At 39.9% G+C, this 15,569-nt stretch overlaps 1 protein-coding gene across 1 annotated transcript; it reads left to right on the forward strand.

Annotated features, from left to right (window-relative positions):
• Positions 1 to 11,722: 11,722 nt before the first annotated feature.
• Positions 11,723 to 12,502, forward strand: LOC110913693 (dehydration-responsive element-binding protein 1D). The gene has a single exon (XM_022158520.2). The coding sequence runs from the start codon at positions 11,782 to 11,784 to the stop codon at positions 12,364 to 12,366; it is 585 nt and encodes a 194-aa protein (XP_022014212.1). The 5' UTR covers positions 11,723 to 11,781; the 3' UTR covers positions 12,367 to 12,502.
• Positions 12,503 to 15,569: the final 3,067 nt, after the last annotated feature.

Consider the following 15,569-nt stretch of genomic DNA (forward strand, 5'->3'; position numbering starts at 1 on the left):
TACCCTCAGTAGTTTTGATATAGTGGTTGGTATGGATTGGCTGTCTAAACACCAAGCTGAGATTCTGTGTAGAGAGAAAATTGTACGTATTCCTCTCCCTGGTGGAGAGTCATTATCGGTTCAGGGGCATCGCAGTGGTGCGATGGTTGGTATCATCTCGGCTATGCAAGCGCAGAAATGTCTACGAAAGGGGTATCCCGCTATTCTAGCACTTGTTACTAATACCCCGTCGGGAGAAAGAAAGATCGAGGATCTGCCTGTTTTACGCGAATTTGCCAATGTATTCCCTGAGGAACTTCCTGGTTTACCTCCTCACCGCCAAGTAGAATTTCAGATTGATCTTGCGCCAGGAGCGGCCCCCATTGCTCGTGCTCCTTATCGTTTAGCACCTGGAGAGTTGTAGGAGTTGTCTAATCAACTTCAAGAGTTGTCGGACAGAGGCTTTATTCGACCCAGTTCTTCGCCTTGGGGAGCCCCAGTGTTGTTGGTAAAGAAGAAAGACGGGTCCTTTCGCATGTGTATCGATTATCGGGAACTGAACAAGGTGACTATCAAGAACCGTTATCCATTGCCACGCATCGATGACTTGTTTGACCAGTTGCAAGGGTCGAGTTTTTATTCAAAGATTGATTTAAGATCGGGCTATCACCAGATGAGAGTCCGAAAGGAGGACGTCCCAAAAACGGCCTTGCGAATGTGCTATGGGCACTATGAGTTCTTAGTTATGTCGTTTGGGTTAACGAACGCGCCAGCGGTCTTCATGGACCTCATGAACCGTGTATGCAAACCGTATCTTGGCGATTTTGTTATAGTATTCATAGATGACATTTTGATCTACTCGAAGAGCAAGGAAGATCACGAGCGGCACTTACGTCTCATTTTGGAACTCCTGCGGAAGGAGCAACTCTACGCGAAATTCTCTAAATGTGATTTCTGGATTCAAGAGGTACACTTCCTTGGACACATTGTGATTGCATTTGGGATACATGTAGATCCTGCAAAGATTGATGCTGTTAAAAATTAGGCTGCACCAAAGACGCCTTCGGAGGTGCGACAATTTCTCGGTCTTGCTGGGTATTATCGGAGATTTATTACAGACTTCTCGAAGATAGCTCAACCTCTTACTTCATTGACTCAGAAAGGCGTTGTATATTCGTGGGGAAGAAAACAGGAGGAAGCTTTTCAGCTTCTGAAACAGAAACTCTGCAGTGCACCGATCTTGTCTCTACCTGAGGGTACAGAGGACTTTGTAGTATACTGTGATGCTTCCATACAGGGTCTGGGTTGCGTTCTGATACAACGCAACAATGTGATAGCTTACGCCTCTTGACAATTGAAGGTTCACGAGAGGAACTATACGACACACGATTTGGAGTTGGGAGCCGTTGTTTTTGCGCTCAAAATTCAGAGGCATTACCTATACGGTACTAAATGCACTATCTATACCGACCACAGGAGCCTTCAGCATATTTTCGACCAGAAGGATTTGAACATGCGACAGCGTCACTGGGTAGAACTTTTAAACGATTATGATTGTGAAATCAAGTATCATCCGAGTAAAGCTAACGTTGTAGCTGACGCTCTCAGTCGAAACGAATTGAAACCCAAACATGTTCGTGCCTTGCAGCTTACCATTCATTCTAACCTGCCTGATCAGATTCGTGCTGCACAAACCGAAGCGTTAAAGGAGGAAAACATGGAAGCAGAATACTTAAGGGGCATGGAGAAACAACTTGTAGAAAGATCGGATGGTATTCTCTACTTCATGGAGCATGAATGGATTCCTGTATTCGGTAACCTTAAAGAGCTTGTGATGGATGAAGCACATAAGTCTCGACACTCCGTTCACCCAGGTTCAGATAAGATGTATCAGGATCTCAAGGTCATGTATTGGTGGCCGAAGATGAAAGCTCACATCGCGACTTATGTGAGTAAGTGTTTGACATGCTCGAAGGTTAAAGTGGAATATCAGAAACCGTCTGGATTACTGCAACAACCAGAAATACCCATGTGGAAATGGGAGCAAATCGCAATGGATTTTGTCACTGGGCTACCCAGAACTCAGAGCGGGAACGACACAATTTGGGTGATCTTTGACCGTCTAACGAAGTCAGCGCACTTTCTGGCAATCAAGGAAACGGATAAGTTCTCACAGCTAGCAGCCGTCTATCTCAAGGAAGTGGTTTCTAGGCGCGGGGTGCCGACATCTATTATCTCTGATCGTGACCCACGTTTCATTTCAGATTTGTGGCAGTCGATGCACAAATCGTTTGGCTCAAAACTCAGCATGAGTACCGCTTATCACCCATAGATATGGATGGTCAAAGTGAACGAACCATCCAGACACTAGAAGACATGCTGCGGGCGTGTTTTATCGATTTTGGCAAGGGTTGGGAGAAACACCTGCCTTTGGTGGAGTTTTCTTACAACAATAGCTATCATACCAGCATTCAGGCGGCCCCATTCGAAGCGTTGTACGGGCGAAAATGTCGTTCACCCTTCTGTTGGGCTGAGGTGGGCGACAGCCAGGTCACAGGCCCTTAACTTGTGCTAGAAACTTCAGAAAAGATTGTTCAGATCAGGAATCGGATGGCAGCAGTGCGCGACCGTCAGAAGAGCTACGCTGATAAGCGTAGGAAACCTTTGGAATTCGAAGTTAATGATCGTGTTATGTTGAAGGTCTCACCCTGGAAGGGTGAGGTGCGTTTTGGAAAACGCGCAAGCTCAACCCTCGTTATGTCAGGCCATTTAAAATTCTGGAGTGAATTGGTAAAGTGGCCTACAAGTTGAAGCTACCTACTGAGTTAGGCAACGTCCATGATGTGTTCCATGTGTCGCAGCTAAAGAAGTGTTTGTCTGATGAAACACAGGTGGTACCGTATCAAGAGCTAGAAATCGACGACAAGTTGCAATTCGTTGAAGAACCAATAGAAATTATGGAACGGGAGGTCAATGTCCGTAAGCACAGCCGAATTCCGATTGTGAGAGTTCGTTGGAACTCAAGACGTGGACCAGAGTTCACGTGGGAACGCGAGGATCAGATGAAGCTTAAGTATCCACATTTATTCCCAAAGGATAAGACCAATCCTGGCAAATCTAAATCTAATGCAACTAGAGAATTTCGGGACGAAATTCCCTTTCAAGTTGGGGATGATGTGGCACTCGCGAAAAATCCACAGTCATCTTAATCCATCACTTCACTCCCCTACGACTGTCAAATTTCGGGACGAAATTTCTTTTAAGTTGGGGATGATGTGACAACTCGCATTTTAGAACCCGTTGTGCTTTAATGTAACTTGTAGGAACATACGTGATTATTTGATGATGTGTTTGATTGCAATGAATGTTATGATTTTGTATGCTATATGTTACGTAATTGTATATGAACAAGTATGTTTGGTTGCACAATCAATTGGCCCAACCCCACTCGCATAGAACCCGTGGCCCAACGGGCAGCCTAGGATGGGCCGACCCCTATGGTTTGCGCATAACACCAAGGATGTGGTGTATGACTTTCATAATTCTCTAATCACAAGATAATCACACCAGACCCTAGCTCTCCCTCTCCCCTCTACTCGAACTCGACGACAGCTATTTCCCAAGACGGAAGCCCTCTTGTTCTCGGCCTTAACACCCTCCTCGACGACATATAATCTGGTTAGCATAATTGTCTTGTGTTGATTGTATTCTTTGACGAGTTTATGTAATTATGTTTCGATTGTTTGGAATACTATGAATCATCGTATTAATTGTGTTGTTAGAATCTGATGGATAGCATGATTAAAATCGATAACTTGTGCACATGAGAATTGAAATATAGCGATGCAGGTTATTATGAATCTAATGGCTAATTGATGATGATCATGATCTAGGATTTCACAATGATTGATGTTTGATTTGTAACGAAATAGAGATAATCTGCTAATGTTTGGATGAGTGTGAGTTGTTGTTAATCAATGCCTAGGGAGGTGTAATATGAATGCCTTGATTCTTGTTATTCGATAATGATGATGATGATTATGTTAATTATGGTGGTTAATCATAAATGGAATCATTAGGGTTTGAACAAATTAAGAATTGTAACTGTTTGATCTATGATTGGGGGAATGGGTGCATGTTTACGAAAATCTTGGGAGATTGGTTGACTAGTCCAATCGCACAAGGGAATCCCAATCGTACAAGGGATCCCAGTCGCACAAGCCAGCGGGATCGCACAAGTTGCTGGATTATTGGACTGTGCTTGTTTACGATGTTGGGCTAGGTCCAGTGGGCCGCGTATGAATCGCACTAGTTGTGCAATTGGGAAGAAGGCCGCCTAAACTGTTGCTGGGTCCATCGTGTTGGGCCAGCCCACACTCGGACCGCACAATCCAGAGTGAGCCGCACAAGGGAGGACAGTCGCACAAGCCGGGTGGGCTTTGTGCACTGTTGGGCCATTTTGCTTTTGAATCGCACAAGGCATCCGGGTCGCACAAGATAAGTAGGCCCGAATGCCTGGGCTGAATGTAGCTTTGTTTTGATAACTTGAACTGTTAAGTGGAAATTGTATTGGACCTGCATGCTATGTGCCATATGTTGCGTGCTATGTGATATATATCTGTTAAACACGTGTTTAATAGTAAACAAAACTAATTAGATTGATAACCATGATTAGGACGTGGTTAGTAGATCAATTGGGAACGAGTGAATTCCATTACCGAGCAATCAAAGGTGAGTTCACTACTCTTTTTCCAAGCATGCGTCCCGGGGAGGGACATCGGGTAACGTTCCGGGGAGGAATGTTGGGTTATTGGGATGTTAGTTAATACTCGCATATCTATCATCTAAGTCCCATCTACCGATTGTTGTCGGGGAGGCAACAGGGTATTAGTTAATGGCGCTATTTAGGTTTGGCAACCTCACACCGTACCGGGGAGGTCGGGAGTGAACTAATGATCCCAGTCTTGACCATTGCTTTGATAGAGGCAATGGGGTTTGGGCAAAACAACTTTAAGCCATCAGCGGTGAACGAGTTATAACAACATCAAACCGATACTCATATTTGGTAACTAAAATGTGTAACAAACTTTGAACTCACCAGCGTCGTCTGACACACTTGTCTGCATGCTTGCAGGTCGTTAGATTCTTAATCATGGACTTGCCATCTAGGAGTGCTAGATTGGTCATAGATCGAGACTCTTGGATATATTTGTCGCATTGGTTTTGAACACTTATTTTGGAACAGTTGCTTAACAATTTATTTTATGCTTCAGCTGAATATTTACTCTGGTTAAACTTAGGACTTGGATTTATATTTTGAAATGAATGGAATGTTTTATTTAAACTTTACGCATATTTCAATATGATTGGTGGCTTGGATCCTGGTACGTCACACGTCCCGTGGTGTTTCCGCATGTGGTATTTTGGGGGGTGTGACATTTAATCTTAATGAGAGTTTGTGGATTGGGTTTTGCAACCCAGGAGTTGGATTCCGTAGAGCTTATCATCCTTTTTCTCTTCTTGGTAGGTTGTCAAGTCTAACAAGGCTCCGAGTCTCTTGAGATCATGTTGATGTCATGACGTTTGCTAGTAGCGTCTGAAACGAGTTCCGAATCAGTGGTATTCTCCTTGGTATGATGATGGGCTTGGTATCCGTTGAGATCGTGATGATGTCGGACCCCGTTTTACGAATAATCAAATCTTGGGTCTTGGTAGCGTTGAGAAACGCTTTCCATTGCTCGCCACTTAAAAGATTGTATTCGTACGGCATGACATAATTTAAGTTAAAAAACAAGTTAAACACAAGAACCCACAAGTTGTTTAGGGTAAGGGTCACTTAGGGTAATACTCTAGGTCATGTGTCTAATAACCTAAATCCGTATAACTGTGGCTCTAATACTAATTTGTAACACACCAACCGATGGCGGAAACATCATTGCATCACTTTGGTAGATTATTCAACAACTCATGGAAACTATAATTTAAATATTATTAAATAACTTGAATTATCCATTACAATGAAAATATAAAGAGTTCAAGCAACTAAACAAATAAGTCCATAGTAATAATTAAATTAAGTCTAGTAAATGTAAACTATGAAGAGATGGTGAGCACATAGGGTGAATACATATAGTAAGTAAAATCATAATTCATTGTATAGTATGTATCGTAAAGAAATTATATAACTCAAACAAGCAAATAAGTTATACATTCGAACCTTTGGTCACTTGTATTAAAATCAATTTCTATCATTGTTAAATAACTTGAATTATCCATTACAACGAAAATATAAGGAGTTCAAGCAACTAAACAAATAAGTCCACATTAAAAATTAAATTAAGTCTAGTAATATCCTATTTGATAGCAGTCTTATAAATCATCTTCAGGAGTTATTTCCTGTAATATGCGCAAAATAAATGTTAACTACGAAGAGCTGGTGAGCACATAGGGTGAATACATATAGTAAGTAAAATTAGAATTCATGGCATAGCAAGTATCATAAAGCAATTGTATAACTCAAACAAACAAATAAGTTGTACATTCGAACCTTTGTTGACTTGTATTAAAATCAATTTCTATCATTCCCAGAGGTCTCCTCGTAAAAGGCCAAGGATTGAGAATGGGGTGTCAGGCTAATAGATCTATCATATACTCCCGTTCGTCTTGTACGAAGTTAATGAATGTATGCTGGTATGTAGGTACTTAGCAAGGAAGCACACAATAGCACGTAAGATGAAAAACAACCATGAAGTTGGATTATGCAAGTAGGTATGAAAAAGTAGTAGTATGTATGTTTTGGTATAAGCACATTTAACATCCCAAAAGTATGTAAAAATACAGTAAAGTAAGAACTATGAACTCACCTGGATAGAGCTTAGAAAACATAAACACTTTATACGTTGATGCACACGTTAGGAAATTCCAAGATATTATCCTAATCGAATTATGAGATATGATTTTAATAAATGGACTTCGATTACGTGAAGAAATCTAAGAGAATATATTGGGAAATTTGGATAGTATTTGTGAATTTATGGAGGTTTAATTAATTAAATACTTGATAAATTGTATTAAGAATTTAAGAAGATAAATAAGAGTATAAATTCACCTAATTTTAATTAATTATATAAATTTGAGGGAATAATTTATAATGTTGAAAATAACTTTTATAGAATAAGTGTAAATTTATAAAAATGTAAGTAGTACTTTATAGCATGGTTGTAAAACAAGGTATACAAGGCCGAGTACTCCTCGAGTAGTCGCTACAAGGTAGGCTGCCGAGGCGACTTTCTTCAACTCTGACTAACTACTCAGAGTCGATCAAATGCGGTCAACATTGGCCAAAATCGGATCTAGTAGGTCAACTCGGGTCGAGTTTGACTTAAAATAAAATAAGATATAATTTCTATGCGTATCATATTAAAGAATAAATATCAATTTCACGCATTTTGTTATAAATATTAGTAAATTTATGTTATTTGACATATATTTAATTTCCAAAAACTAAGTTCTTTATAATTTGGCATCTACAAGTACTCCCCGTGTACTCTCCGTCTAGGCCGAGTACTCTCAACTCCCCGGTCGACCGACTAGGGAGCACCTAGCGAATTTTACAACCATGCTTTATAGAAATAATAAGAGTAAACTGCAATTTTACCCCCTGAGGTTAGGGGTCATTGGCATGTCTACCCCCCTAAGGAAATAATTGCAATTTTACCCCCCACTGTTCAGTATTATGTCGCAACCTTACCCCCTGTTAACAGTCAACGGTAGTTTGACCATTATAGGTGAGGGTATTTTGGCAATCTTACCCAATATTTATTATTATTATTATTATTATTATTATTATTATTATTATTATTATTATTATTATTATTATTATTATTATTATTATTGTTGTTGTTGTTATTATTATTATTATTATTGTTACTGTTATTATATATAACACTTTCTCTCTCTATACCACACACAGACACACATTCTCTCTACAGCTCTCTCTCTCTACCACACTCTCCCTGTCTCTCACAAACATTCAGTCACCACCAACTCCCACCACCATCAACCGACCACTACCTCTACCACCATCAACACCTCCACCAAAACCTGACCACCACCTCACCAAACTGAACCCCCAACCCGGAAACCCCTAACCACCATCGAAACACCTACCACCACCAAGAACATCCACCATCAATCCATGCCATCTCCGCCGTTGATGGCGGCTCATCTCCGGACCCTCCGCCGCCGCCACCACTTCTCCTCACCGCCACCGTCTCCGGCACCGCTGTTGCAATCAATCCACCCCCAAAAACCCTTCTTTTCTTCCAGACCCACTTCACTATTTTTCCCCAAATTCTTTTCTTCACAAACCCACATGGTTGGATCTTGCTCATGGGTGTTCTTGTTTTTTGAAGATGATGTATTGTGAGATGGAAGTTTGATTTTGAAAATTTTCATGTTCATGGGTGTTTTATGAAGATTGATTATGAATCTGGGTTTTTTGAAGATTGATTACGAACAAGTCAAAGGGGATTTGTTTTGTATGAAGATTGATTATGAATTTGTGTTCATGTTCATGTGCGGATGTTTGGGTTATTAGATCTGGGTTTGTTTTGTATGAAGATTGATTCAAAACATCCCCATCTGTAAATAACTATTTTTCGTATGTCAATTTTATGTCTATTTCTTGTAGAGAATTTAGAATGTGAAAAGTATTTAGGTCAGCACTTTGACTTTTTGGATATGTAATTTGGAACTTTAAATTGAAAAATTGAATATCTAGATTTCTGTTTCTGTATGATTTTAATGTTTTTTATGTTTTATGCTTGATAATAAACTGTTTAAAGTATCTATTCTAGGGGGAAGGGAGTATTTGTTTTTCTAGAGAGGCAAAACTAGAATTTTTGAACCATAAACGACTTCAGCGAATTAAAGCAGGTGCGATAAATGACAGTGCAAGTGTGATGAACCTGATGACTAGAAGTAGTGGAGATGCTTTAAGAGGTTCTGTGGCATGTGGTGTGAGATCATTTGTCAATACGGATGTATCAACACAATCCGGTGGTGCTGTATATGGGAGAGATGCCATATCAAATCAAAAGGTTGAAAAGTTTGAACTGATGATGATGAAGAAGAAGAAGAATGAACTGATGATGATGAAGAAGAAGAATGAACTGATGATGATGATGAACTTGATTCTTGATTTTTTATATAATTTTAATAAGACAGGGGCAAAAACGACTTTTCACACATTATAACAGTCAAAACAAACGTTGACTTAACAGAATCTGTTAACAGGGGGTAAGGTTGCGACATAACACTGAACAGTGGGGGGTAAAATTGCAATTATTTCCTTAGGGGGGTAGACATGCCAATGACCCCTAAACTCAGGGGGTAAAATTGCAGTTTACTCTAACTTTTATATAGTTAAAATAGTGTTTTCAGCTTCTAGAAACAATAAAACACTTTAAAGTTTACTATATATAACTCTTATGTTTACATATAATATAATTGTTTTTAAAATTCTTATTAACTTTAAGTTATAAGTTAGCATTTACAAAAATAAACGAATCAATAATTTAACTACATTTTTTTATTTAATAAAATAGTTGCTTATTGTTATTAAATGGATTTCTAATAAACAAAACATATTCAATTTTTTTCGTAGGTGTATTGAATAGTTACAGGTAAACGATTAACATATGATAATGTATTCATGAAACCTTGAGCAAAAGTCACCAAGTCATAAAATCATACTGGAGAATTCGTTAATGGAAGAAAAAAAAACTTACAACAATAGAAAAGAAAAAAAAACTAGGAAGATGTACTTTTGACTTTTGATTATTTGTATATTATCATGAAACTTAGTTTTAAATAAAACTTACAATAAAACGTAGATAAAAGTGATCATATCTTTACGGTATCTTCGAAGATTATAAAATAACATATTTTAAAAATTATAAAAAAAGTGTTGTTAGTGTGACACATGCAATCTTACACTTGGTTGGAAAAATAGAAGTGAGAAAAAAACATATAACAGATTAATTATTACTATATGATAAAATGAAAACTGAATGAACAGTTCAGTTTTCATTTTTTAATCCTTTATTTATTATGTGATATACCTTATATTCATTTATTAGACTATGAAGTATGGGGCGAGGGTTGGGTCGTGGTTTGGGTACAAATGCCCAAGTCACCACCCCGGGTGGGTTTGGGTTTCGGCGTCGCCCCTTGGGTGGGAGTTTCAGCCCAGGCGTCGGGCATGCCTAGCGGTCCTCCGTGGCCGGCTCTCATCAGCTAGGCCATAGCGGCTAGGTTTAAATTTTAAAAAATAACCGTTTGGCGCTAGGTCCTCCGTGGCCGGCTCTCATTGGCTTGGTTGGCTAGGCCATAGCGGCTAGGTTAAAATTTTAATATTGAGCAATACCTTATATTCATTTATTAGACTATGAGGTATGGGGCGAGGGTTAGGCAATGGTTTGGGTAGAAATGCCCAAGTCACCACCCCGGGTGGGTTTGGGTTTCGGCGGCGCCCCTTGGGCGGGAGTTTCAGCCCGGGCGTTGGGCATGCCTAGCGGTCCTCCGTGGCCGGCTCTCATTGGCTGGGTTGGCTAGGCCATAGCGGCTAGGTTTAAATTTTAAAAAATAACCCTTTGGCACTAGGTCCTCCGTGGCCGGCTCTCATTGGCTTGGTTGGCTAGGCCAGCGGCTAGGTTAAAATTTTAAAAAATAACCGTTTGGCAAGTCACTATAAAACCCCCCAACCCCAACTCCTGTCCACATCGCTACCCCAACCCTTCACTCCACCTACCCGAACCCGCTACCCTCACTTGATACCGGCACAACACGATGAAGGGCCGTCAACCCGGTGAGACCCGTTACTAGCTAGAAGCTTTCGCTAGCTATCGGCACAACGTGGGGAACGACCGACACAATTTAAACGCGTGCCAACACAAGTGGCGCGAGCTACGATCGAAGCTTGACCGTTTTAAAGCCTACTACGATAGCGTCCCAGGTGGTGATATAAGTCACGAAAACCGGGTGGCGGTGGCCAACATCGAGTTCCGGGGCAAGGAGCGGAAGCCGTTTGACAAGCTCGCCCTCTTCGAAATCTACCTAATGCTTTAGGCTTTTTTTGTCTTAACCGAACCAACACGTTACTCACCAGCGGGGAGGCTCGAAGTCCACGTGTCAACCCATGCCTCAAACATGAATCGTGTAATTTTTACAGTGATTAAATGGTGAAACAAGAGTTAGGGTCTACGTTCAGTCTATGCAAGAAATGAAACAGTTAAAAGAAGAGTTACAGAATGATGTCGGTCGAAAACACCAACGCCTTTCGCGTAACGCGCGTCATTAAAAAAAACTAGTTGACTATAAAGTTTAAGTGTTATATGCTAGGATCGAAATTATTATAAAAAGTTCATGTTGATGATGCTTGTAATCCATGCATGCACAACGGGTGCTACACGTGTCCAGCATCAATCACTTGGTTATCCACTTATATTTCTCTCTTTCTACTTACTATCCTTATTATTTATTTATTTATTTAACACATAAAGCCAAACAACAACCACTTGGTTCTCTCCTTCTACTTGCCATCCTTATTAACTTAATCCAATAATCCACACTCCCCCAGGCTGTATCCGACAACCCCACCACACACACTCTTACACACGCATACAAAAACCTATATATACTTCATCGTTTAGATATTTCACACTTAAAACTAAACCAAAACAATTTACTCACAACTAGCAAACTGTAACTACCAACTGAAAACAAATTAGTAATCAGATTATGGACACCTCTTCAGCTTCCGAATGGAGCAGCAGCAGCACCGGAGAACTAATGCTCGCTTCACGAACCCCGAAGAAGAGAGCCGGAAGGAAGAAGTTCAAGGAGACTCGACACCTGGTTTACCGAGGAGTGAGGAGAAGAAATCCCGGCAAGTGGGTGTGTGAAGTGAGAGAACCAAATAATCAATCAAGAGTGTGGCTGGGGACATATCCGACAGCAGAAATGGCGGCCCGGGCACACGATGTGGCGGTTTTGGCCATGAGGGGGCGGTCGGCTTGTTTAAATTTTGCTGACTCAGTTTGGCGGCTGCCTGTACCAGAGTCTAACAATGTAAAGGATATACAAAAGGCAGCGGCTGAGGCTGCAGAGGCGTTTATGCAGACGGAGGATGCGGTGGTGGGAACCAATGAATTGCCGGAAGTAGTGGTCTACGCCGATGAAGAGGAGATGTTTGGAATGCCTGGATATATTGCTAGCATGGCTGAGGGACTCATGGTACCGCCACCTCAGATGCTGGGGTATGCTAACTTTCGAGATGATGAAGATTTTTATGTTGACATGTCTTTATGGAGTTATTACCTCTAATATTACCTCTACAACATTTGTTTTTGTTTGTGAGTAAAATTTACTATTCATTTTTTCTAATTTTTCACCTTTATATATTTCTTCATTTACAACTTTGTCACAAACCATTTTTTATTATAATCCTAAACTTTAAACTTTGGTCCTTATTCGTTTCATCTTTAATAACTTTGTCGTTTTACGTTTCGGTCTAAATTGTTTGAGTTAACACGCTGTAACACGCTGTAACACGCTGTAACACGCGTATGTGGTTCAACGTTTTTAAAGTTTTTTTTGCCGTTTAACGGTTGCATCGCAATATGTAGGTACTATTAGTTAATATTTTCTATGTTTTACTTTTCGGTCTAAGTTTTGCGAGTTAAAGTCTGCAACGTGCATACGTAATTCAACGTTTTTATGTCTGATTTTTATTTGGTTTAATGGTCACGCCGTAAAATGCGGGTCGTAAACACTAGTTATAGTTTTTTTAGTAAGATTTTTATGGAAATGGCTGGCTTAAACCTTTTTGTATACAAGCCAATCAAGTATGTATATGATGTATTAAAGTCAATTCAAATATAAATAATATATTCTATTTAACATCAAAATTTTGAACCATTGGTGATTAATGTTGATTATATCTATAAATTTGGTTTAAAATTGTAGAACTTAATCATGTTTATTCAATCATAATATAAATATATAGATACCAAGTTAGAGATACTTACTTGTAGGGATGATTATCTTTGAGGATAGAGATGTAGTCATGATTTCCGCTATGGATCACACTAGAGAGAATTTTAAGTATTGGTGTTAGTTTTTGATCACCTATCATCAATATATAAAGATCAATGAATATAGGTCATGAATAGTGATCCCTTAAAAGTTCGTGTGCCAGTCATGTTATTACGTAACATTGACCAAAAAAATGGTTTGTGCAATGGGACAAGGTTGAAGGTTACAAAATTGTATAGACATGTAATAAAGGCTGAAATAATATCTGGAGGGAATATTGGCAAAGTCTATGTATTCTTTATTAATGGTACTTAAAGGGAAATCATAATTGCCCCTTGAACTAAGCATAATATTTGTGCAAGATCTAGACGAATCCACCTGATTAAACAATGGTTAACCAAGTGGGTTAACTCACTGGTCTCGTTAAGTAGGGTTAATCCCTTCTTTCCGAGGATCGCTGGCTAGATCGTCCGCTGGTTGATCTCCTTCACAAGGAAACAAGTCGTGACTCCTAACAAGGAGGATTGGGTTGGGGGGTGCTCCTAGTTACTACTCTCCGGCGTGAGAATCAGTAATTTGCTTGAGAAGCAAAGTGTGATAGTAGTAGTAGTGAGAGAGTTGTGAAGAGATACCTCAAACCTGGTTTGGGATGAGTGTTATAGCTGAGGAGCGAAGGAGGGGACAGACTGACGACGTGCCGCCCTTATGCAGGTGTGTCAGGCTTGTCGGTTGTGGAGGTGAAGCCACGTCCTACTGCAGTGTCAGTCTGTTGCTTACGTATAGACTAACAGGCGACTGTCATTAGTGTCACTTGCTCTGTGGTGTCAGCCCCACTTGCCTTATGGGTAGGATGCCGTGACGGGCCGGGCCGCATCACTGTCTGCTGTAACTGTTGATGTTCACGCTCTCGTTCTGACGAAGACATATGCGGGATGCGGTGCCAAGCCACATCGCCACCTGTGGTGACTGTTGTTGTTGCCCGGATCCCTTGTCATGACGAAAATGTTCATAGGATGCGGTGTCAACCGCATCGCTATGTACACCCGTTTTCATACACAAGGTAAGGCTTCTTCTTATCCCTGGACCGATTGGATTCGAAGGGTGTGTTCGTGCGTGCCCGCACTGACATAGATAAGTTCTTGCTGGTGGGGTTTTTTGATAAGGGTAATGGTCGCTCGCGGTAATGCTGACGTGAGATCTAGGACCATACCCCTTCACCACCAATTCGGTTGGGTGTTTTGAAACCAACATGAGCGCCAAGGTGTTTAAGCAAAGATGAAGGAGTTGTATGAGCGCCAAGGTGTTTAAGCAAATATGAAGGAGCTGTGTGGTTTCTGTTTGTTAATTTAGGGAATTAGGATGGTCCAGTGGTTAGTGGGAGGCAGGTTAAATACTTGGGTCGGGCGCAGACCTGGTTTCGAGTCTCATCTCCTGCCCAACACCAAGTTTTTAATTTCTTTTCTTTTTACAACAAGTTTCACTTCTTTAGACATTTGTTCGCTTCACTTTATAACCTAACTTAATCACTTATTCCCTTTACAATATCTAACCGAAACTACCAAAGTTCTATTAATTAATGTTATATAAACTTTAAGTACATTTAATTTAAAAATGATATTAAATGGAAAAGTTAATAATTAATTAAATCTATTTCTTTATTATAGCTCATGAAAAATTTTGGTTTACAAGGGTTTGGATCTGATTTTCAAAACGGGTCGGATTTTCCTAGTACCCGTTTTGGTGGATGTTACAATCATGTTGTAGGATGAGATCTTAGGAAGCATAACGTTGTAGAATGAGATCTTATCATGCGATGATAAACGAGTGGGAAAATTTTGAACATTAAATCTTTTGGTTTATAAGGGGATTTTGGTTCTCAATGTAGGTCGAGGGCGGTTGATTACTGAAAATAGATGATGTAGTCTAGGTTGGTCTAAGTTGGAGGGTTCAAGAAGCTGTTGGTGTGGTGTTAGTTACCATTTTTTGAATAAAGTTTAGAATAACCTCTGGGGTTTTGATTAACTTGGGAAAAACCTTTATTAACATAAATTTATTCCAGAAGTTTCGAAAAATGTATAAAACCCAATGTTTTATAAACACAAAAATTTTACATCAAGAGAAATTATTTGTGAATACTAGAAATCAGGGGTTAGGTTAAAGAAAATGAAAATTTGCTACTACAAATAGTACGTCTACGAAATCCTTTTGAGGTTAAAACATTTGATAAAATTAGAAGGAGAAAGGCGTACACATGTGGGATAAAGTAGATGTGTGGCACCCGAGGAAAATCCACAATCATCTTGATCTACCTATCTTGATTCATCACTTCACTCCTCTGAGACTACTTACCAAATTTCTTTCAAGTCGGGGATGATATGACAACCCGAACATTTTCAAGGTTAGTGTCATCTAACCAACCTGGTGACCTTCTGTTCCTTACACGTTGTAGTTACGTTCACTTAGGATGTATGTTATGTTAGAGTTTTTAAATG

This window comes from Helianthus annuus, chromosome 2 (genome assembly GCF_002127325.2).
Source record: "Helianthus annuus cultivar XRQ/B chromosome 2, HanXRQr2.0-SUNRISE, whole genome shotgun sequence".
Classification (NCBI taxonomy): Eukaryota; Viridiplantae; Streptophyta; class Magnoliopsida; order Asterales; family Asteraceae; genus Helianthus; species Helianthus annuus.